We start from the raw sequence: 26,967 nt of genomic DNA on the forward strand, positions 1-26,967 counted from the left end.
GATCCATAGGCATGGATGTGTTTGCTGATCTTGGCTTGCACAGGTTGCATGGGTAGATTCAAATGCAGCCAGCAGGCTAATGTCTGATAAAAAGAATAGAATACTTTTGTGTACATGTTAGGTTTATACACAGTGTAGTTATTTCATAACTTGTAAAACAGTTAAAATCAGATGTGTCCAAATAGTAAGTAGAAACATTTAACATATAACTCTTAACTCATTGTCAGTAGCAGTTTAGTTATGTATCCCTTCAACAAAACGTCCAACCTTTCACCATCATGTTAAAACTTCAACAACAACAAATGCCTGTAAAACTCTCAAATATTTATGTGTAAACCCATCAAATTTACCTTTTTACTTTGTTTATAGGTTTCTATATCTGACCGATCTTTCAACATCTCTAACTCACGGATACGTAATTTCAACTGTGTGTTCTCTCTTTCCAATGCCTCAACCTAGAAAGTTAAATAAATAAAGATATACAAAAATAAAACCAAAGCACATTTAAAAGATTATCTTTATATCAAATGTTGTTTATTCTCCCATATACATATAATTATAATCACAAACAAGAAATGTGTCCATAGGACACGGATGCCCCCACATGCCACTGTTCTGTCAATCTTATGACTCTAGGTCAAATATTTTTTGGAATACATGTGCCACAAGTTGAAAACTAAAAATCAACAAAGGGCCATAATTTTGTTAAATTTGGTCGCAGCAAAAATTCCTTCCTTTACTACCATCTACACATTAAGGTTATTAATCCCTCGAAGTTTAAGCAAAATCTGCCATCCAGTTTAAGAGGAGTTGCGTTCACAAAATTTCTACATAGTATATAATGAAAAAATCAACAAAGTGCCATAATTCTGTTAAATTTGGTTGCAGCAAAAATTCCTTCCTTTACTGCCATCTACACATTAAGGTTGTTCATCCCTGGAAGTTTAAGCAAAATCTGCCATCCGGTTTAAGAGGAGTTGCGTTCACAAGATTTCGGGACGGACGGACTGACGGACGGACAAGTGCAACGCTATATGCTCCCACATTGTGGGGGCATAAAAAAATATTCTTATTATATTGTATTATATTGAACTGTTCTGCACACATCAGGGATAGGACAGCACTGCATTGTTTTATTATCTATATTCCAATCCATTCTATTCTATAAAAGGCTTATGTTATTTTTTTCTCATCAAATCTATACAAAAAGCACAAAATGATCCAGGTACAAATTTATCATAGAGGGGATATCTGGTTTATAAGTTAACATTTTTGCTACTCAACCAACAAGCAATTTTACGTTTTTTACATGGCCTGTTAGGGTCAGGGTCAAGGTGCACAAGTACACTGATTAGTTGCAAGAAACTGACTGGGAAGTGCTTCAAATAAGTTCTGATTTAAAAAGTATAAGCTATGAATATGTTTTAACTAATATATCTTGAAGATATAAGTATAAAATTTGTACTTTTTTCTGCAGCACAACTTGCTGCTTCTTGACGTCCCCATCTTTGCCTTGAGTTTCCAGAAACTTCCTATAAGCTAGATCAAATGCTTGACCAATGGTCAGTGTAATCTCCTCTGCCTAAAAATAGATATTAATAGTTATTATTTAACATGTGTCACAAATGGTCATCTTGACCTAGTCACTTTTGTTAAAAATACAATTTACACATAACTATATTATCCATGCTAGTGGATTTCAATTACAAATCAACTGTTCTTCCAGTCAAATAAAAAAGCAACATAAGTAACAGATTTACCATCATCCTTAGCTATTTTAAGTATCGATTTATGAGCTCAGACCAGACAAAAGAAGTTAAGGCCAAATTTAAATGCTTTCCCTTTTTTTATTCTTTGGGAAGCACAATCAAATCAACATGCATACAATTACAGGAAAGAACCAGCCTAGTGGGATTTTCTGGTGTTTTTTTTTAATCCTCAGCAAACACAATGTAGTCACTACTAGTACTCAAGTTACCCTGTCTCCCATGTTAACATTTAACAGCTGATCAATATTGTAACGGATCTATATTCAACTAAAAGTCTCCAATTTCCTGGTTCGTGCATAACAAGACAATCAGCTTGTTAAACATTTGAAATTGATATGTTCAAGCTAAGGCCTTACAAGGTCACATATTGTCTGTGCAGACTGAACTAACTTGCTCTATCCCTGCTATAATAGCAATGACAAAAATTGCACTTTTTTTCTAGATTTTGATTAGTTCAATCAAACTGAGAAAGAAACCCATTCTTAAAGGTGAAATTTTCAATTTTACTTAATGAACTGTAGTTTATGTTTAAATTTATCACACTTTAACCTAAGGCTAGCAATGAGAGTGACCTGTTTATACAAAACAGTAAATTGTCATGGCATCCTGCATGTCGCAGTAGGCTGTTCAAATGTAGTCATCTGATACTGTAACCTCTCAAAATGAGAATGGACAGTTCCAAATTGAATTCATGTCAAGTCTATTATACAAATAAAGTGGTGTCTGGGTTAACACTATCTCAGCCATGCTTTCACCCATGAGAAACATAGCAAAATTCACGAAAAAAACAACATAGAAATGTATTAAGATTATCTGAAGCTCATTTAACACAGTATTTCACGAAAAAAAGGTTATGATGTTAAAGAAATGCTACAATTTGGTGAAATGCAGGCCAACATCTGTGCCATCTGATCATGGTCTGCACTGTTTGCTATTCAGTCAAAACATATATTGTATTTTGGATTTTTCCATAAAAACGATGAATGTTTTTATTAATATTGAAAGATGGACAAGTCCATTTAAGACAATAAACATGGTGAGGTCTAATGGAACAGGTCTATAATTACTGCAGCTAGTACACAAGGATTGAAAGTAAGGGGTATTAGAATACCGGTACTTACATTTTTATCACTTGCAAACACATAACAGAAATGTTTATTTGAGTCGGAGGCCTTGGCAATGAAGGAGAACATACGTTTATCCGACTTGTCGTCTGCACAATATGATATTCTGTGTAATGGATACTGATGTTTTACAATCTGAAATAGCCAAATAAATATGAGCCGTGTCACGACAAAACCAACATAATGTGTTTGCGACCAGCATGGATCCAGACCAGCGCAGTCTGATCAGGATCCATGCTGTTCGCTTACAGACCCTATAACAAGTAAAGAAACTGATAGCGAACAGCATGGATCCTGATCAGACTGCGCAGATGCGCAGGCTGGTCTGGATCCATGCTGGTCGCAAACCCATTATGTTGGTTTTGTCGTGACACGGCTCAATTATAATACTTAAAATATGAAAATCAGAAAAGCCTAGGAAGGGGAATACAATCTAAAACAGTAAAGAAAGTAAAATAGTAATCATATTAAAATACACAGCCTGTAAAATAATTAGATATACAATTTTAAAAAGCTAACACTCAGTTTGCATGAATGCCATGACACCAGGGTCATGCCTTCAAGAGAGGTTATAAGCCAGGTGACCTTGACCGTTGACCTCTATGTGGGTCTGGCAGGTAGAGCATATCAAAGTGCATGCACCTGTGAAGATTGAAGGCAGATGGATTTCCGTACTGGGGTTAATGTTAAGTTTTGTGACAAACAGACAAATCTCAATCTACAGTATCAATACAGAGGCATAAAAATAAATAAATGAAAAACTTTTATCCATAATGAATTTATCAATAATGGCAAGAGTAATAGTTAATAAAACACTAGTGCTAAAATGTACAATTCAACATTATCACCAGTAAACTTTTAAGACTTAATACACACATTGTCTGGTAGGGCATGCCTACCAGAGTAAATAATTAAAACTTGCCTGTATGTGTGGCTAATTTGGTAATGTTTGGATAATGGATTGGGGTGCAATAAAAGCTTGCACTTAATGGATTATGCACTTCAATTATCAGACTAATGTAATTGTATTCTGTAATTATGTACCCAGTCAATACATAAAATCGTCTTGTATACATAAGGTAAAATTTTATTCAGCAGTGGCTGCTAAATTTCTGAGGGGTTTATAGGTGGGGTTTTTCCCATCATTTATCTCATTTTCTTCTAAACTTTTGAGGTTATTTTGTCCTTTAAAGCAGCACACCTCCAGATTCATGATTATTTTCATGAAAATTTTGAAAATGTATTTGAATGTGTAATATTGTGAAGTAACCAAAAGGACGCAGTTTACACATTATCAATGGTACTTACAAATCATGTAAATTACCCAAATTTGGTCAAAATATGCATAAATAGCCTTTACTGTGTTAGTAAAGCAGTAGAAATATAGTTGTAAATACTGAAAAATCAGTCATTAAACGCACATAATATGTAAAATATCACTTGAATCTTGAAACTTTTTACTTTTCCTTACATTTTAGTACATTTTTCTCAAGTTTGATTTTATTGAACTATTTTGACTCATCTGGTGGCATGTAGCTTTAAATTTGAATTAAAATTGGAGTGTACATGTATTAACTTTATGAAGATTACTTAGTAAACTTAGAAAACAAAGTATTAAATTTTTTTAGACTTTTAGCTAAGATACCACTTTTCAAGTTTGCCTGATTACAAAGGGGACTTTCAAGAAAAATAAATTGTGCTTGAAATAAAATTCTATTTTCCCCAAAACTACACCATAAATTATTACATCCCTTTCAAGAACAGTACAAATGATTTATAATTCAGTGATAATGTTACAAATCAATGATCTTCAAACTGTTTATCAGATAAACAAAAACAAAAGGTCTATGACCTAAAAGTAAATAGTTTTCTTTCTTAAACTTTCTTAAGTAGTTGATAAATGGTAATATAAATAGTGTCAAGACTTAGTTTCAAAGTCAGGCTACTGATTTTCTTTGATCCTTTAGATTTTCTTTGATCCTTTATAAGAGTTTATGCTGTAACTGTTTTAACAGTCAATTTTACAGCTATGTCTTATTTATTAGTTCAAAATATACTGTTTCTAATGTTGATTTACTACTCGAGAAGGCGGTTTCTCTATGCAAACATTAATTTTGATCTCAAAAAAAAGTTATAGTGAAAATTCACATTTCTGATCATAAAATGGAACCATAAAGACAATTTCTGCTCATAAAAGTAGGAAGAATAACCATTATTGTGATTGAAAAAAAATGTCTTAGGTACTGCTTTGATTAAAAGTAAGAACTGTCCTAATTATTTTAATAATTATCAAAAAGCTTTGAGTGGACAACAGTCTGTACAGATATGCCAGTTGATGCCAGTTGTCATAACTCTACAATGGCAGAATTATTTGAGCCGCGTCATGACAAAACCAACATAGTGCGTTTGCGACCAGCATTGGATCCAGACCAGCCTGCGCATCCACGCAGTCTGATCAGGATCCATGCTATTCGCTTACCAACTCTATTACAAGTAGAGAAACTGATAGCAAATAGCATGGATCCTGATCAGACTGCGCAGATTCGCAGCCTGGTCTTGATCCATGCTGGTTGCAAACCCATTATGTTGGTTTTGTCATGACGTGGCTCATTTATCAAAGTATTCCAACAAAAATATAATCTCCTTGTGGCTTGTTTCTAGGACAATTTTCTTTTAATTCATCTAATGAAAATTTTAATTCATTATGTTAAAATGACATTGTTAATTGTTATCATCATTTATACAGGATGTAATTAAGGCCCTACTCTTCATCAAATGTCAAGTGTATCATAGCATATATCTTGTCTAGTAAACATTTACTATACTAGAGGAAATTTTAACAAGATCGCCGTAATCATAATCACTTCACAGCTATGTCTGCTGCAAATTACAAGAATGAAAGCAAGGGCTGTAACTCTTGAAACAGTAAAACAGAGTACTTTAGGAGGTGAGTGTTAAAGAAGTTTTAAATGGGACAAAATACATGTTTGTCATAAAAAAATTTCTGCAATCTGTTATACTTACTTTAGTCTTTGGTTCTTGTATGGTCACACCATCCACTGATATTGATAATTCTACTTTTGGTGTCTTCTGACCTTCAGTCTTTCGTATAGTCTTGTTAAACTGTAAAATATTGATAAATTATACTATAGATAATTAAAAACATATTGTTTTATGAACCTGTTAAATATTAAGTAGAGGATACTGAATGAATGTATAAGTTCAATACTAAATTTATTGAAGGAGTTGAAAAAAAAAATATAATGCAAACCTAAGACTGGCGAGCATAATATTATTCAATGAATTCAGTATAATGAACCAGTACTAGAATATAATATTCTGTTTATCATATACCTTAAAAAGAAACCTATTTTTTCAGTTAAAATATTTATTTATTCATTAAAGTGCCTATCGTGTAATGATAAAATTTTATGCTACGTTTTACGATGCAAATGATGTCACATCAATAAATATGCATGACAATTTTTCTGGAGACGTAAAATCTGCACGGGTATGTGAAAAATTATCAAAATTAATTATTGATAATATCATAGAAGAGGTATATGGATAGTTTCATATTAAATTTGTCAGGTATCAAAAATATAAATTTCTTTCATATGTTTTATATTTCTTTCATAATTATGTTTTCAAGGTGTAAAATAATAAATTATCATAATTTCTGATGTCAAACATGAGTTATATAACTCAAAATAAAATTTTTAATGTCCTAAATATTTTACATATCAATTTTTTCACCATATCATCAAAGTGTTCATGTAATGATTGTACATATACAACACAACATAGGCATGCACTATCAAACATTACAGTTAATTATCAATGCACTAAATTTTCTCTTGGCGAAAAACAGTCCAGATAAACAATGTGTCTATGTACATGTACCTCATTTACATTGCAATATCCTTGCAATATCCGTTTTTTTTTATTGGTTTAAAAAATGGGCATAAAACACTTTAAAACATTGCTTCTTTTTTAACACTTATTGTGAAAAAGATGAACATCCTACTTGACTTCATGGAATACGAAAATTTCACAGAAAGCCCTTGACAATTTTTATTATTTCACACTACATGATCCAGGAGGCATGCTTTACAACAGTATACAATTCTTGTATTTTATCATGACGGAAATTTGTCATTTATTTATGATACCATTGTAAGAGGCAAATGACGGGAAAGAAGAAAGTGATGTTATTTCTAATTAGCCACTTCAATCTTGCATCATATTATTAAAGCATGACTAAAAAATCTTATACCAGTGTTTAAAACCTTGTACATGTATCATACTAATTAACACTTAATAGCCTGAACAGAAAATGAGTAGCCTATGGTACCAGTATAGAGCCAGGCCGGCCTGAACTACTGTACAGTCCTAGCAAGGTCTATACTACAGTCAACTATCGTTATCTCGACATCGCTTTTCTCGATATTTCGTTACCTCGATGAAATTTTGAAAGTCTCGATTTTCTTCCTTCTTTACCTATATTGGAAATATTTGTTTATATCGATATTTTTATTTCGATATTTTCAGTATCTCGATGTACAATTTCAGCCCCAATAGTTATTTTCACACTATTATCCTTTGTTTATCTCGACTAATAGTTTTCTTTCGTCTGTTCCCTTCAGACGTGTGAAAAACACAAACTAGATGATTATTGCTCAATAGCGCGTGTCATAATGATGATTATGTTTGTAACATGTTTAGCTGTTTTTTAAAAATTAATCTATTTAGCGTGTTGATTGACTTATGTCCAAAATGAGTGAATTTTACATTCTTTATAAATATTCGAACATTGTATCAATTCATTGTGACTTTAAATGTAAATGAAATAGTGAAAGTAAAGAAACGCTATCGTTGCAATATTGCTTCACAACATCACCACCAAATCAATCAGCGGTCGAACAACATCGAGAAAGACCCAATAAATAACCCGGGAGGATATCCGGATCAACCACCCTGAAAACAATGTTTTCACTATGTTGGTGTATTACTGAGTAAATCTCACTATGTGTTTTTATCACAGAAACCCGTATTTCCGCTGGTAAACATCCGCTACTGTTACTTTGTTAAATAGGCCTATGACTAACCCTATGAAAACAAGATATGGGGATATCATAGTTTATTTGACATAAGGTATGCAAGCATGTCTTTTGAAAAAATCAGTTTCTGCCTGATTCAAAACCTAATATGTTTATCTCGACATTTCGTTATCTCGATATTTTTTGGACGGTCCCGATGACTTCGAGATAACGAGAGTCGACTGTATAAGTCGCTCAATTTTTGTATTTTGAAACCAAGATCCACTTTGATTCAGGATTGTTCTAAGCAGGGCAAATCCATATGATAAAGGGTTAAGAAAATCTGAAATGTGTCTGCCTAAAGATAAGTGAATAAATTTTCAATGAATCAAACTGTGGAAAATTATATTACAAGTTCTAAGAGTTCAACAAAACATGAAAATATTAAATGCATAATTCATAAGACAAGATGTAAAAAAATTGGTCTGAAGTTACCATAACTATCATTATAAATGTTACTAACACAATAAGCAATATTTTTTGTTTATTTTGACACATCTGAAGACAATTCATATTGACCATATTTATAAGTTAGGCTAGCTGAAATTACTTTAGTTATTCAAAATTTCAACTATTTTTTCAAAATTTTCATAGATCATGTCAGTGGAGGCATGCCCCTTTAACATTCTCAGCTGTATAATTTTTGTTGGTAAAATATTTGTTTTAATATCATAAATCAAGAGGATATTGCCATTCTATCAACCAGTCTGTTTTAAATGTCATACAAAATACCATTTGAGTAAGACATTTAGTATAATTATGTATAATGGACTTGTCCAGCTGTCAGATTGGAACAATCCATTAGAATTTTAAGGGATATCAGACTCGTATACATTTGTATAAAAATTTACTGCATGAAGGTAGTGACTTGTTTTGCTCTATTAACATAATAATTATACTATTATCTTCAATTTTTAATGTTTTATTAATCAGGCTTTAAATAGTATTCCAGAACTTATGATAAATTGCAAGCTGAAACAGTCACATGAATTTTTTTTAAACCAGTACTAACCTGTTTTATCACGAAGAATTGGGATCTTTCTACTTAAATCAATTGATACAGCGATGAAGAATGGACAGGATAAGTAATATTAAGCCATCAACATAATTGCCATAGAAAAAAAAAAACATGTGCACTTCTTGGAGCTCAAACTCACTAAACCCAAGGTCCAGTAGCCTAACACTGCCTCCTGAGCTAATTGGGAAAACTTTTACCATTAACTGGTGTTGGCACAGGATTAATATTATTGTCATTATTGAATTATAAAATATTACCTTTCGTTTACGTATAGCATCTTTCACAACATCTGTACCTTTTGGTGACTCAACCTCACATTCTCCATAAAACTGTAAACATAAAAAGAAAGTCTATAAAAATATTAAAACTTAAAACTGTAAACACAAAAAATGCAAAACTGTAAACATATATATCAAACTGTAAACAAAAAATAGTAGGGTTTGAAATAAAAACAAAACATGTTTTGTTTACAATATATATAGGAGACCACAACAGGATTTGGAGATATATTTAATTTTATACACACAGACCTTTTATCATACAAAAGCTGTCAGTAAATCAGTATCAGTAAAACAAGAGCCTGGATAATGTAAATTTTTTAAAGTTCAAATAGGGCTCAATTTCGGACAGAGTTATGGGCCTTATGGGATAGATATCTCCTATTTTGCTCTCAAATAAGTGTGTGAAGTTTTAACCAATTCCCTTCGGATTTAACTCAATACAGGATTGGAGCAGTGCCTCTAGACGCTTGCAGAAATCATGATCACAAAATAGACAAATATCGTTTTTTCCGCCGAATTTTACATTTTTCCTTGATTATCATACTTGATTCGGTGTGAAAAGATGAATTAGACCTGTTAAAGTTCATTCCGTTGGGTAAAAAGACAAGATTTTAGCATTTTTTCATTCAAGCGCCTTGTCCGATATATACAGGAATACGGTATTTAGTGTGGTGCTCCAATCCTTTTTTTAGTCACAGCCCTCACCTTCAGTAGTTTTGGAGATATTAACTTTCATGCAAAAACTAAACAAGATGTGACGTCAATGCCAACATCAATGCCTGAGCCCTACTCTCCGAATAGACAGGCTAAAAATGCAGACTACTTAATTAGTGCTGTACAGGCATGATGTAGGCAGCAGTTGGTTCAAGACTCAGACGAAGCCCGAATATTTTTGTTTCAACATAAAATAAAAGTACAATGTATCCCTACATTACATTGAATTAATTGCTATTTTAAGACCAAAACTGGCACACTTTCAAGACTGTCTCTTACAACATTTATCAAAGACATGAATTCAACAAGTAAACAAATAAACAATCTTAAAACCATTTTATCATCTTGCTATACATTCTACTTTAAAACATAGACTAATGTAATGTAGCCTTAAGGGGTTTCTCCAGATCAGACAAAATTATCTCCCCTTCATCTACCATAGTACTGTCTGAGTAATCAACCAAGTAATCAACTATCTAAACAAGATCTACATTCAAAAGTGTCCATTACCTAACCCCTTTAGGTCAAAATATCTCTAAATTTATCACTAAAATAACAACTTAGTTTTTGTGTCATATTATTGCAAAACAATAAAGTATTTATTTTTCCACTGGCAACATCCTTTATTTACTTAACCTTTACCAATTTCTAGCTTTGTTTAAAGGACAATGCCCTGTTTTGAATTTGGAAGTCAATTACTAATTAAACGGACGGGACTTCAATATCAAAGTATTTTACCATTACCATCCTGGAACCCAAAGTGATTGGCCTTTGCCACGACAGGGCCAGGCCAGCCTACACTTTCATGCAGTCTGGCAAAGCTCTCTGATGTTGGCTACGTAACTTTTATGTTCATCTTGGTATCCCCAGAATTGAGACAATTTTAAATATCAAAGCTGGACAATCATGTCCATTTAAGAAATTTCATCAAAGTTACTAAGGGTTACATTAACCAATCAGAAGTAAAGAATGTATTGATCTGCAGCCCTGGCATAAAGCTTAACTTCTGGTGGTAAAAATTGTGTAAATGAAACATCAGGTTCTGACATAGATGCTCTTCTAGGGAGTTGAAAATGATTCATTGAAACAGATGTACGTGTATTGTTAAAATAAAACTTATGACTTGTATCACTGACTATCCCCTTTGTCAATTTCATAATTTCTCTATGATCTTACATAATAACAGATTAGCTGAATTTAAACAATGTGTACTTTATATGTACCCTTGTTCATAATCACATTTTTGTTAATTTTATCAATACAGGATTGTAAAAGATTTCTCAAGATAACTAACGCCTGTATTACTCACATCTGAACCATGTAACAAAGTCCGCAATTAAATGACCACAGTAATAAAAGTACATTAAAGTACAAACCATTTTGGAATGTACCGTATAATTGAAGAAAAAAAGAACTCTTAACAAAAAAGTAAAATATAAACAATCATGTTATTCTTAATCATAAGTACATGTACATATATAAGGAATATTATGTACAGTCAATTTATGAATATACAATTCTTAAAAATTAAATTAAAACATCTCATCATACTTTGGACTTATTAGCTTGTGTGTGTATTTGAGTTTATTTATACTAGCCACAGTGGTTGCCCATATGAACGAGTCCTCCAGAAGAGTATTACTCTTTTTAGATTTTGGAAGATAGTGCAAGATACAGAAAGATACCCAAATTCCAGAAGCTTCTCCTGGTTCTTTAGCATGCCAGTTGTTCAAGCACTCATACACAGAACCTCGATTAAAAGTCTCATCCGAAAGACTGATTAGTAATTTTAGTTGGCCAGGCTGGGAGTCGAACCCACAATGTCAAGATTACATTAGTCTTTCATCTTGCTCTCTTACAAACAGCAGATGGCAGTGTATTATATATCCCAGACAACATAGGGCAAACAAACATAAGAATATTGTGACTGGGGTATTGAATTTTACATGGCAATCTGCACAATGTGACATACTGCAGAACACTATCATACTGATATGTAATACTCTTATTTCCTAATCTACATCTATTATTTGTAGCTATTTCTGGCACTTTTTGCAACTTTGAGTTCGTTGTCTTAATTAAAAAAATTTCATAGCAACAATACATTATGCTTCTTACCGGACAAAGCATACACATACCTATTTCACCCTAACCCTACTTAATTTGCAAAATGAACTAATGTTCTGATTTGATTTCTAGAACAGTCCATTAGTTGTTATATGGGATTTCATTTTAGTATCAAATACTTAAACAAGTCTGGCTAGGCTGCATGGATGAACAGTGTGGCTGTAAAGTTCTCTCCGGTCATCATGCTGTTTCAAGAAAGATTTACACTAGGCTGATTCTATATACTTATAGTACAAGTAATTTATAGGGTTGTCCCTGGCCGAATGGTTTAAAGGTTGTTGATATGACGTCAAAAAACTTAAAGGTTGTTGACTTCAAACCACTTGCTGTGGGTTCAAATCCTCCTAGGGACTATTAGATTCTTTCATATGAGAAAGCTATTCAACTAGTTTATGGAACTCAAATAATACACAGAGTGGCACTTGAGGTCTTCCTCCACTAGTGAATTTGGGAAGTCGCCATTATAATGTCCTTTACACTGACTATCAGTGTTAAAACCCAAAAGAAAACAAACAAAAAAACAAGTTTGTTTTCATCACAGTAAAGCACATAGCATTAAAATATCATATTAAATCCTATACTAGATAATTTTACATTGTATATACTTATATACGTTTTAAGGTCACATGTTACTGGTTCAATAGTCACACTTCACGTAACAACAAGCCGTTTCATATACAAGACAACTTTGATAACCCGGAAGATACCAAAAGATTGTCCTGATATAAAATATTTTATTTTACGATGGCAATTAAGGCAATTTTGTATGGATAGTGAAGAAATAAATAAAAGTGTTTGTTTGTTTGTTTTATACTTTACAAAGACATGAAAAAGTCACATTTATGACAAAAGAAGTTACTTTAAAGCAGAAGCCCCTCTTGATCATTTTCTTATTTTCATTAAAAATTTTGGTTCATCTTGAACCATGTAGTTTTAATTGAAAAATTATATTTCTTTTATTGCGTAAAGTATACTGCAAAAACTGTGACACTTGTTTTATTGTGTAAATGTATTGACATCACTGTGATGCTTGTTTCTGTTGTGTAATTTAGAATATTGACATTTCGATGTGAGGCGCTTGTCTTATTGGGTAGAGTATATTGCCATAACTGTGACATTAATTTTGTTGTGATTAAAAGTATACTGATGAAGCTGTGACACTTTGTGTTGTTTTGTTGTGTAAAGTATATTGCCATAACTGTGACACTGTGACATTTTATTGTGTAGAATAATTAGACATTTAACTGTGACATTACCTTATTTAGTTAATATGAACTTTATATAGGCATTACATAATTTGCCTAAAGTACAATCATGACCATGGAGTAACTTACCTTTAAAGTGAGTTAGCTTAGAAGAAATACAACCTTAATTTTTTACCTTAAAAATTGACAATGTTTAATCTTGTAAAGTCTTAAAAGGTGACATCTTGAAATGTCTTTAAAGGTGACAATTTTAGTCAAGTATAATTACAATCACAAAATTTTAAAACATGACATTACCTTCACTGTGTAAAGTATATGACCTCTTGTTATGGAATCTGGTGGATGGATCCACTGTTTATTTGCTGAAACCAGAAAAATACAGCTACATAAAAACATGATACTAGCATAAAGTAATTATATTAATGGTATGCCATTAGTAATCAAGCAATTAAGGCTTACAGACATTAGTGGGTTCAAATACCAGTCTTCAAAAATATTTGCTGAAAGGCATACAAACTAATGTCTAAAATCATTCATTATTGATTTAACTACTTATATAATTAGATAGAATAACTATAGGATAAATACAATGTATATGCCCTCATTCTGAATACAGGACTAATGGTATGACATAATGCTTATTAGTATGTTTGATAAAAAATATATACATAAATGTATCTATCTAAGCTTTATTATGAATCAAGTTCTTGCAATGTTTGATTTTGGTACCCAAAATTTAAACCAGTATTTGCATCACATGAGGGAACGTGTTGGCGACCAAAGTTATGGGTTATTAAACCCATGATCCTTGGTCAAGAAACAGACATCATAAATATAAGGCCTCATCAGCTCCCCTTTTTAAATTTCTACAAAGAGCTTACTGGCAATCTTGTACATTATACAAAATTTATTTCAGTTCAATTGTGTAGGAAGCTCAATTTTAAGCTCAAAGCCTGTATATATAAACACACCTATAACTAATCAGTACTAAGCAAGGAGTTTATTTCAATTGTCCAGCTGAAGAAAACAACACCTTGCCCTAACTTCCTTCAAATCAATGTAGTCAGCAATCTTTAAGTCTCCTGGTCTGCAGCATTCATAATGGCACCTGGCCATGTTATGCTGCCATGTACATTAAACATTTTTGAAAGGTCATAGACTATACAATGTAGTTACACTTGAAGGAACAATCATTTTCATGATACTATGTATAATCCTTGAAATCTTATATTTTCTTTTACCTCCATATTATGTTCTAAAAAAGATGTTAAATTATTCATCTTCCAAAAAAAATCCGAACTTTTTCATAAAGACTAGTCTTAAAATGCTTGTGAAGTAAAATCACAGTGCATGTTCTTCTCATGCATTTTTGAAGTGCTCTATTAATGTAACACCTCACCAATTTATAACTATAATAGTATACTATAATCTATAATAATCATACAAGTAGGTAATTAAAGTAAGGTCTTAAGCACTGAAAAACTGCAGTTTCAAAGTTTGTATTATTCATTTAAATTTGACTAGTAATTCCATTAATTTTACACCCTATAACATAGATGTAAATTGTTAATCAATTATGACTGAAAATACATATACAATGGACTTTAATAAGTATTGAAGATATTATGAAGCAAATGATATACTGTAACCAATTTACATGGTTAACAGTGCAAAGCCTCAGGTCAGATGGCATTGGACTCTGCGACTGACCAGTGGTCTTAAATACTCATACGGTGCCAGCATGTCATTGTTATCAAAATTCACACCAGCAATTGCCTAAAACTTGTATGTACAATTCAATACCCTTCTCATCATCTTTAATCATACAATGCTTGAAAAGGAAAATGATTTTTTTCCGGACTAATGTCGTATTTTTACACACTGTAGTAAAAATTCATTAAATCCTGTTTCCTTTAATTCTTTTCTATTGAAAATTGTATATAATTAACAATGAAACCTTATGACTTAAATATAGGAGTAGAATAAACAGTACACTTTTTTATTTGAAATTTAAACTAATAAATACTAGATGTCTAGTAAAATTTGCATGAAAACACGTATATAAATTGAGTTACCTGACCGCATCTCGACAGTATGGTTTTTGTTGATTTCTTCTATTCTGGACAGACTCAGCGACCGGTTTATTCCAACATTTATGAACTTCCTTCGGCCAAACTCCTCGTTTGGGATGAGCACAGTGTTCTGTCTGCTAACAAAATAATCCTTGAACATTTTTGCACGATCCATTGTTTTATATTATGCTCGTAATCAAATGTTTATCACAAGTTTATCACAACGACGTGTATCACAATTAAAGCTTTATCACAGAATAGATAGCCGACTTGTTTGTTGTTTATTTATATCATTTTAACCAGGACTTGTATCATTCAAATAATATTTTGTACAGTTTATCATTTCAAAATATCAAAATATTTTTACGATGCACTCAATACATCGTACTTCCTTTATACTTAAGTTCCACTTTTACATTTGAATCCGGCAAATGAGTTGTCATTATTTTCACAAGGACATTACTTTTTCTCTTGACTATGTAAACAGTTCAGAAAGAGGCAGTTTTCTCGAATGATTGTTTAAACATTACAAGCTCCTATGATAATAGTATTATAGTAGTAGCATTATTATATTTGTTAAGTATTTTCCTTTTACAAAATTCGCTTTAATGATATAATCATTGTATGTGTCCAATTATCCCTATATACATAGAACAGTTTTGCGTTAAACCATCAAAATATCAAGTACGTAAAGAGCCACGGTCTATGACCGTACCAACCTTAATTATGCCCTATAACTTGGAATGATGTAGAAAAGAACATAACCCTAACCTTTTCTGCAATGGACTTGTCCCCTTTTGAATTCAGAACTGTCCATTGCTAATTAAAGGGGTTTGAAATTATAAAAATACAAAAATACAAAAAAGTTTAAGCAACCTAACTATTACACCCTCACAAGGGTAGGGCCATAATTTGGCACCATCTGATTGAATTTGATGGTCATTAGTGACTGCAGTATTCCATGAGTATTAAAGCACTTAAGTTGATGATAATTTGAGAGATCTATTATTACATTTGTTATTTTAAGCAACATTATTAAGTACTACTTGTAATAAACACCATAAACACCCATTTTGATATATATATAGGTTTATAAATGACCATATTGCATTAAAACTATTATATTACACAAATTATAAATTGTCACCTATATCTGCACTTGAATTCAATTTATGCATTTATGTAACATTTTATTTTTTTTAAATGTATACAAAATTAAAGACATATCCAAATAAGTCCCTATCGTATATTTATCTACCAATTAAGAGAACTGTAAAGAAGGTATACAATAGTATATTACTTTAAATTAAATGAGGTAGACATGCTTCAAAGGTGTGATTATAATAAGGGAGCCCTCAAGGTATGCGACCACTGACAACTGGAGTGAAAACATTCATAGTTCATTAACATTTTTCATATTAAAAGTTTCAGACTATACCTATCACAAGTTTATATCCTTTTAAAAAACGATGCACTTTGTTTTGCTGGAATATATTACAATCTCACTATGTTAAAATTTTTGTCAAAAAAATTGAGTTTTTGTTTTTTACTATAATTGCGCACCAACAGGTGGCACCAAAACAGAAAAGATGATTTTGGCAAACCTTGGGTGTTACAAACTTAAAGCAACAACCACCTCTGACCTGCTGGAGCTAAGAGATTTTATTCAAACCCATTTAGTCGCCTCTAACGATGACGCAGGGATAAACAGTGGCAGAAACTCTGGTGCCTCAACTCTTCAAGGCAACCCCTCAGCCACAAGGGGGTCATAAATTGTGTACATGTACACACTTTTTGAACCAAATGTTCTTTTACTTTTTTCAAAGTTTAGAATTTGGAACAAAAATGCCAAAAGATTCAACCATCAAATATTCCTACTTAGACAACATCATAACCAATTTAAAATATCACGCCTATCCTCTTCAGATATGTATATATTTTAAACATATTTATACAATTGACAAAACCAAATATTGTAACCCAAGACCATATTATGGATCTACTCCAAAATGAGGCCAGATATTATTTTCATATGTCATTTAGCCCTTATTCTGCTAATATTTAAGATATTTGTCACTTCCATTTTATTAAGGTTTAGATTTAATCATAATATCATAACACAGGCAATGTACTGATAATGCAGACTTGTCAGATTTCTGAAACTTGCTTGACCTCTTAATGTAAGGGTAATAAGGACTTGCCGATTCATTCTGAATAATGAAGACTGGCCTGATCAATAATATAACCAAATGCTTACTTGCTTGATCAATTATAGAGGTTGTGCTTTCTGACCTGATCTATTAAAGAGATTGTGCTTACTGAACTGATCAACTATAGAGGTAATGCTGACTGACCAATTATAGAGGTTGTGCTTACTGGCCTGATCAATTATAGAGGTTGTGCTTACTCAGGCCTGATCAATTATAGAGGAAATGCTTACTGGCCTGATCAATTATAGGGGAAATGCTTACTGGCCTGATCAATTATAGAGGTTGTGCTTACTGGCCTGATCAATTATAGAGGTAACATGCTTACTGGCCTGATCAATTATAGAGGTAACATGCTTACTGGCCTGATTAATTATAGAGGTTAATGCTTATAATACTGGCCTGATCAATTATATAGGTTGTGCTTATTGGCCTGATTAATATAAAATAGGTTTGTGCTTATTGGCCTGATCTAATCAATTACAGGTAATGCTTGATGGTCAGATCCATTATGAGGATACTGAAGACTGGACTGAACCATTATAGGGCTATATGAACTGACCCGCCATAGGCTGCAATACTTATAATAGGGACCTAATAATCAACTGGATCATTTGTTCATTTTGTCTTTTACCTATCCTTAGAAATGTGTCTCTGCATGAAAGCACATTTTAAGGATTACAGACTATCAAGAATAAATTATTCATCACAGTACCTAATGAACATGTTAATCTTTTAAAACTCCTTCAAAATGTTAGAATAGATGCATTAACTTTCCTTTATTGGAAACAAAATGCAATAAATAATAGCCATGATGATATCTTTCTATAATCCTGTTTTTATTTAAAGTTCTAAATGTGTTTATCCCATCCCCATGGATCAACATAACTGATTAAATGAACATCTTATCATTGCCTGATAGAGGGAACAAAGTTGTCACGATTATGTCTTGATAGATAAAAAGATCTATATCAACTTACGTGAAATAAAAAAAACATAAAAAAAACACAAGGCACTATCTTGTACTATAAATGGAAAATACAGCCACTATTTTCATGATTTTAAATAACCAAACATAATAAACATTGTAAATTTAAAAGAACTTTAAATAGATAACATATTTTTTAGGTACATTTAGGGGCTCAATCTTAAAAATTGTGAGTTTTAAACTCAAGCTCATGATGAAAATTGGTCAATAATGACCTTTTTTGTACAAAGAGACATTACCAAACACACACTTATTTCTGTTTTCATGCTCATTAGCAGCTATTAACACAGGCAGATGGAAGAAATTGTATAACCTTAAATGACTTTGTCCTATGAAAACCCCACTTTTTTAGAATTTGCTTATCTGTTTGGTTTTAATGCTGATTTTAACATATTTTCAGTAATATTTCAATTGACCTATCCGTTTTTTTGCAATTGACCGACTACCAAGCCCATCCAGCTAATTAATGAGACACCATTAAAGGACCATTACACTCAATGCTCAAGAAAAATCATTAAAGAAAAATTTCACCTCCCCCAAGGATGGAACCTGCCACCGGCCCAAGATTACAAATGTTATTATGAGGCTCTCCCTATAAGCTAAGGTAAGTGGATGCCGTGGACTTAAAAGTTAAATGGATTTGAAAAAATAATTACTTTCATATGAAATCAAGAATAAACTAAGATCATTATAATGTTAATATATATTATTATAAAATGCACTCCTAATAAAGTAAAATATTTAAATTTGTAATTCATAAAACAACTATTGATGTACAGTCAAACTTGTGATCAATGACAACCATAAGGTGAGATTGGACATGGCCTTTAAAGACAAGTGGTCTGTATTGTGAAATTCCTATGAAACTTCCTCTGAAGTAATTTTGTTTTATTTAATCAATGGAGGGTTGTTGCAAAATATAAACCTTGATTTACATGGTGGAAGTGGTCTTTACCACAGGTGTGACTGTATTATAATATGCTTTTAACATTTGTTGAATAATTTATGCTTTCAAGTTTTGCTGAATAATTTACATTAGAAATGAAGTACAAGTATATTGATGTGACTGGTAAATGTATTACAGTAACTTCCTCAAAAGTTTCTGATATTCAGAGAATGGCACCCCCAACAATATCCAAGCACCTACCCACTACCACATTACACTTGAAGGTCTTCACTTTCACTTGCCTACACTTGTTGTATGCTTCCTAGTTCTTTTTAAACAGGTATATAATGTAATATCCTCAATTTTCTCAGATGTTTAGTTTTCCTCTCAAATCATAATATGCACAAACAGTAGCAGCAATTCAATTCTACTTTAACACCTGTTATTTATTAACGTAAATCTTTTAACACTTTTAAGCAATTGATTCTTTTATCATGCTTTTCTAAAAATAAAACTTCATAAAAATGAAGTGCTTTTAACTGGATCTTCTCATATGACAATATTTACTGAGCTGATTTAAATTAGAATATACATTAAAATAGTTACACAAATCACTAACACACCAAATACAATTCAGCATACATGTATTAATAAACATTAATGTTTTGTTCAACTAATTCTTTGAAACAAATTGTATATTCAACATCACCTAATCATCCCTTTAGCAAACAATTGCTAACTCGTCAGAATAATCATCCAAAACTCTCTCATATTAATATAACTCCAAATTTAAAACAAATTCATTTTTCTTCCAAAAATAACATTCTTGAAACTTAATTGTATTTTGAAACACTGATTTAGCTTTTGTCCTGTTCAATCTCTGTTTATACTGATCTATCCAACAACAAAAAATGTAACAGTAAATAAAATGTCATTTAGGTCCTTCTATTCATCGATTTCCCTTCACTGGATGACTAAAGACTGCACTTAAAATTTTTCAATCAGTCAAGCTCCTTTAATACCCTGATCATGCTGTAATAAACAAGCATCTACAGACAGTGATCACTAGTTAATTAATTACCAAGTCCCCCATTGATTGATGGATGCCTGGAGTGAACATCTCTGGGAACATTTGTAAGTGTTACAGAAGGTTTTTCAGGAACATTCAAAAACATGACAATGCCAACAAAATTATTTGTAAAACCATCCTGAATGCAGCAAAGGTCAATAGTAATAATTGTGTCTAAACTGTAAAATAACCATAACAGGTGCTTGTCTAAATGATTTATTTAAATTCTGAACATTGCATGCAGTTTAAACGGCAATGGACATAATGTTTATGCTTTGAACACAGTCATCATGTCAATCATGAATAAAATCACCTATGAGATTAAAATTGATGACCTATAATTATGTTGAAAGACATACCAGTATCCAATAGCAAAATTAATGATCTTGAAGAACTTGTGAGAAGATTCAAATAAATTCCTTCAGTGATTAATGACAACGATCATGTAAAAGTCTTAAATTTAAACAGGAATTTTCTACATTTACAAAGGGTAAAATTTTGTTAAAGTCCACACTGGAGTTACGGGTCTTGGTTATTATAGATATATTATTATGACATGTGTAAAGAAAATTCAAATACCTACAGAAGTTCTTTTCTACACTTCATTTTAAAATGTGTTGCCATATAGATGCAGACATAAAAGTTAATGTAGAATCAGCCAAACTATTCTTTGAATGACTGTGCTAAAATCACATTATTATAGGTATAACAAACAATAATCTCTATTAGTTCCTGTAAATTGTCCTTTAGACATTAACAATATCTTTATCAATCAATTATAAAGGGATGAGAGAGCACTGCTTTCCATTAAATTGTCTTCAAATTTCATCGCCCTTCAGAAGCCCATTAGATCAATTGGAATACTTAAGCAATGGAAAAACCAAGACAAACATTCAAAAGTATGAAAAATAATACTCTTGTCCGTTTTTTCCTGCGTTTTGCTCTGAACATTTTGTCATTTTTACAAAAAATCTGCACAAATTAAACTGTATTATACATTTTAAGTGAAATGACTGCCGTTAAACAGCAACATGAATGACAACCTTTTCCACAAATATTTCAGGGCATGTCTTTACAGCCACTAAATCATAGAATATCTCTTAAAGCAGCACGCTTCCAGATTTCATGCTTATTTTCATGAAAATTTTGAAAATGTATTTAAAAAGTAAAATATTCTGTAGTGATCAAAGAAAGTAATCAACACATTGCAAAGAGCATTTACAGTTGATCCACTTAAATAATACCAAAAGAGGTCAAAACATGCAAAAATTGTCCTTACTGTGTTAGTCCCGCAGTAGAAATATGGTGATAAATACCAACAAATCAGTCAATAATCTCACACAACATGTAAATTATTACTTGAATCTTGAATATATTTACTTCTCTTAAAACCTGTGTACATTTTTCTAATGACAAGTTTAATTTTCTAGACATATCTGGGCTCAACCGGAGATGTGCATCTTTAAAACGTTTTTTTCTTCTAACCATACCGTAAGTGTCAGGAGGATGTACTTAATGTTTACATCCGCAAACATCCTTCATTATCATGCATGTCATACATTTCTGCTTGTTTGCATTTTAAAGAAGTTTTATCAATAGTAAAAAAATGTGCAAGTTTTCTTTTCATTCCGTAATCAAGATATAAAAATGCATGTTTCACTCGATGATCCAGTGCTGTTAGCCCACAACAACACAATGTCAAATATTTGTATACTTAAAATGTCTGTTCATGTTTTTGTTCACAAGGATCCAAATATAAAAATATTCCTGTTGCCACAGCATGTTATCCATTTTCTTTGTTGAAAATAAAAATTATTTTTTGTCCAAAGGTTGATAAATGACCTTGACTTATCAACCAAGGTCAGATGCAGAGTGAGAAACTATACTGTGGGCTGATATCATTACTCCATGACTGGTATAAGACCACTCACTCTATAAGTTGAACTATTTTTATCCAAAGGTTAATGTATGACCTTGACTCATCAACCAAGGTCAGATGCAGAGTGAGAAACTATACTGAGAGCTGATATCATTACTCCATGACTGGTAAAGAGACCACTCACTCTTAAAAGTTGAACTTTTTTTATCCAAAAGTCAATGTATGACCTTGACTTATCAACCAAGGTCAGATGCAGAGTGAGAAACTATACTGTGGGCTGAAATCATTACTCCATGACTGGTATAAGACCACTCACTCTATAAGTTGAACTATTTTTATCCAAAGGTTAATGTATGACCTTGACTCATCAACCAAGGTCAGATGCAGAGTAAGAAACTATACTGAGGGTTGAAATTATTACTCCATGACTGGTATAAGACCACTCACTCTACAAGTTGAACTATTTTTTATCCAAAGGTTAATGTATGACCTTGACTTATCAACCAAGGTCAGATGCAGAGTAAGAAACTATACTGAGGGTTGAAATCATTACTCCATGACAGGTATGAGACCACTCACTCTACAAGTTGAATTATTTTTTATCCAAAGGTCAATGTATGACCTTGACTCATCAACCAAGGTCAGATACAGAGTAAGAAACTACACTGAGGGTTGAAATCATTACTCCATGACAGGTATGAGACCACTCACTCTACAAGTTGAATAATTTTTTATCCAAAGGTCAATGTTTTTTGTTTGTTTTGTTTTGGGTTTTACGTCACATCTACACAGTATAGGTCATATCGCGACGTTCCAGCTTTACTGGTGGAGGAAGACCTCAGGTGCCCTTCTGTGCATTATTTCAGGCACGAACGGGCACCTGAGTAGAACCACCCACGTTCCGTAAGCTAGCTGGATAGCTTCCTCACATGAAAGAATCCAAAGGTCAATGTATGACCTTGACTTATCAACCAAGGTCAGATGCAGAGTGTGCAACTATACTGAGGACTGAAATCATTACTCCATGACTGATATAAGAGGTGTCCACTCACTCTGCTGTTGGCTGGTCAGTTATGATACAGAAATCCCTTACACTTTAAATGGACTGTTCTAAATTCAAAGCAAGGTAAGTCCATTACAAACTTTAAGTGGAATAAGAGTTATTTGCCCTTAGTTCTTGGAGCCAATAAAAATTAACATGCCATAATGATGACATCTTCCTCTTGCAGCATTGGCTGCAAGTGTTAGGTTTTGTCATTCTTGTAGGCGAGACAGGACAGGGGAATATATAATGGAATAATTAATAAATATTCATTTCAGAACATAATTTTTCTTGCAATTTTATGCCTATATTTTTAAACTGCATGTATACAAAAGCAGTAATTCACATATAATTTCATCGTAACAACTAAAATTCAAGTATTTTGTTATAATTTTTATAAGCACTTTTCTCTGTACAAAAATGCAAGTTACATCTTAAATCAAACAATATCTTAAGTAATGAATACTTAAATAATGAAATAATAGCAATATGTCGTATAATTTGATTAATTTCAATTCTGTTTAATTTACATATAAGCTATATATTTAAATATGATTTCTTTATTTTGCAACCATAAGATCTTACTTTCATGGACTTGTATCAGTCATAAAACCACCCTCTTAAGTACACACTTTTTAAACTTTAGACATTTTTTTTATATCATCTTTAAAGCACACAAACATAAACACTAAGTAAACATGTAAGAATATATCCCGTTTTTTCCAAATAGCTAATCCTTTACTTCAATAGCCTAAATTTTACACTTTAATAATTAACACAGTACAGTACACTTTACCAAATGAATTCTCCAATACGACAAAATATAATAGTACTTTAAAACTATCTTGATATAAATTTTAACATAGATATATATCATATATATATATATACTATAAATCCAAATTTTTCAACATTTTAACGTCACACTGTAGTATATTTGTATACATCGGTGGTGTCTACGTGGCCACCTTTTCATCCCCTCTCTAGTCAGCTGGTTTAAATTTTCCCGTTTACTATATCAAAGTCTTCTTGTAGTGTTTATCTTAGACAAATTTTAAACTGCTTCAACTTTAGACCGATTGTAAAACTATCTATTTAAAGGTGAATGAGGGCATGTATACTATAAAAATACCAAAAATAAAGACTTAATTTAATTTAAGAATTGTAATTGTTTTGTTTTTTTCTTCAATGCTTTTGATCAATATATATCATTCTGTCACAGGCAAATTTTGGCAAGTATTGTTTCAACATTAACTCTATTCTAAAGGAGAATCAATACATATTTGAAATTTAGATTAACTTCCTTGTTACATTAGTTTTCTTAAAATTGTTCACTAATGAATATTGTTGTTGTTTTTTTTTTTCTGTGGGTTATATTTTATATAATTTAATACAATTAAACCCTTGTACCTAAGCCAATCTAGATGGACATTGCTATCATTTATATTACGTATAATAATTATATTGTATGCTTGTAGATTGGATAATCATGATGATTCTATGAACTATATACACTGCTGATGTCAATTTATATGAATTAATTTCATTTTTTCCCCACATAAAGGAGGTTTGCGGTATTATAAATTTATTATAAAAATTCTTGACAGGTAATATGTCTGTATATTATATTATGCAATATAACAAGAACCACTTGAAGCAAACAACTGTTTATATAGGGCAAATTATTACTTGTCAAAAATCTTTTAAATTAATGTGAAAGCTGTGAAGTATTATTCATACACTATTCAAATGATATTTCATGAAAACAGTTGCACTCATATAAAATAGTGTTGTTATTCTTAATGTTTCAGTTCAAACAATTTGTTATGGTGTCTATGATTTCTACTTGTCATAATTATTTCACATTGACCACTTTCACACCCACCCACCTCCACCCCTTATGCACTCATGTCACACAACACACTCATGTCCAAAATACTCAAGTGACCTTCTGTAAAGCTAGTCCTCACTTTAGAAAACATATTAATTACAAGAAAAGCATTGATGCAAAGCATCAAAGGGCGTCCAAGCAAGAAATGCAGCAAGTGAAGATGAACTAGTACACATATGATGACAAGATATTCTTATAAACTACCAGAAATGTATACCACTTATGAATGAGCGGACGAAAGACATTGTTCATTATGAACTTTGATTGGCATGCTAGAGATTAGAATATTACTTGTTATATCTTTATGATCGTGGTTATTAATAGCAACGGATATACATGTATGCAATCATTTATAATCCATATGTGTAACGCATGATCAACACGTACCACACATTTGTCCCTTATTATGTACATGTTATCGCTATTAGCGAAGACCCCCTTAAGGTATCTGTTCACACTTTAAGTTAGTAAAAATATGACACTGGTTATATTACCATGTTGATCATGTTGAGCATAATTGTTTATTATACAATAATTGTAATATCTATTAATTTTAATTTAAAAAAAAATACAGATTTTATGAATATTGTTTTCTTTTATTCTTTTTTGTGTTTTATGTGCTATTTTGATACTGAGTTTTTACTACTCTTTTTTATTAAAATTGTAAAATAAATTTTAAGAATTCAATTGTCATATTGACCGACGATTATAAGTCAAAGCTTAACTGGAAAAAGTCAGTAAATTATGGTTTATCTTTCAATATATAATATTGTTTATTCTTAAACCATGTACATGTACATTGTATTTTTCTTTATCATTTTTTAAATTATCGATCAATTGAATAATTCATAAAATCTAATTTGTAACTTTGAATAATTCCTCGGCATCTTTACTAAACACGGATAACAAATTGAATAATTAAATAAAATGTTTCAAAGTTGATAATGTCATTTTAATACCATAAAAAATGTACCTTTTTCTCAATTATTGTACATATCACGGATTTATATTACATATAAATCCGTGTACATATTTATTGTTTTTATCTCATATAGATCAAATGAAACATGCTATTGTTGTTTTTTTCTAATTGTAACGATATCAAACATCTACTCCAAAATCGGGAGAGACCGGACAATAAACGTGTGGTACTATTCGCCGGTCACTAGTAAATCCTGGTCAAAATAGACCGGGAGAGACCGGCATTTACCGATAGGAGTGATAAAAAGATATATCTATAAATAGGTTTTTGGAATATTTAGGTCATCAACTGATCATTCTAGGATACATGTACAACAATAACATACCATGACATGATAACCGACTGTGTACTACAAAATGATAAATAAAAAACCCAGAAGAGCGCGATTTATTGACGGAAAAGGTTATTTCATTTGTAAATGTTTGCATTGCGAAAATTCATTGTAACATATCGCGACATTTCATTCTTATTTAATAATCAAGCACCCTCATACCGATCGGAATTTTCGGCTTTTACTTTGACCGACTAAAAGGCTCGAGAAGTTGCTGTCGCCCTTTCACAAAATCTGACCTCATTCCATAAGAGCGCCGCGCTTCGGCGCGGACGCCAATAAG

The 26,967-nt window shown here is 31.8% G+C and overlaps 1 protein-coding gene across 1 annotated transcript; it reads right to left on the reverse strand.

Annotated features, from left to right (window-relative positions):
- Positions 1-350: 350 nt before the first annotated feature.
- LOC132713544 (PTB domain-containing adapter protein ced-6-like) lies at positions 351-24,376 on the reverse strand (the record flags this gene model as incomplete). The annotated part of the gene is given in 8 exon segments (XM_060696180.1): positions 351-455; positions 1,466-1,582; positions 2,891-3,028; positions 5,918-6,016; positions 9,268-9,339; positions 13,635-13,699; positions 15,413-15,945; positions 24,277-24,376. Coding segments are annotated over 7 exon segments (768 nt in total), but the record flags the coding sequence as incomplete, so codon positions are not given.
- Between the last annotated feature and the right edge of the window lie 2,591 nt (positions 24,377-26,967).

The sequence above is a fragment of the Ruditapes philippinarum genome, unplaced genomic scaffold (assembly GCF_026571515.1).
Source record: "Ruditapes philippinarum isolate M1 unplaced genomic scaffold, ASM2657151v2 ctg171_1_1_1_1, whole genome shotgun sequence".
Classification (NCBI taxonomy): Eukaryota; Metazoa; Mollusca; class Bivalvia; order Venerida; family Veneridae; genus Ruditapes; species Ruditapes philippinarum.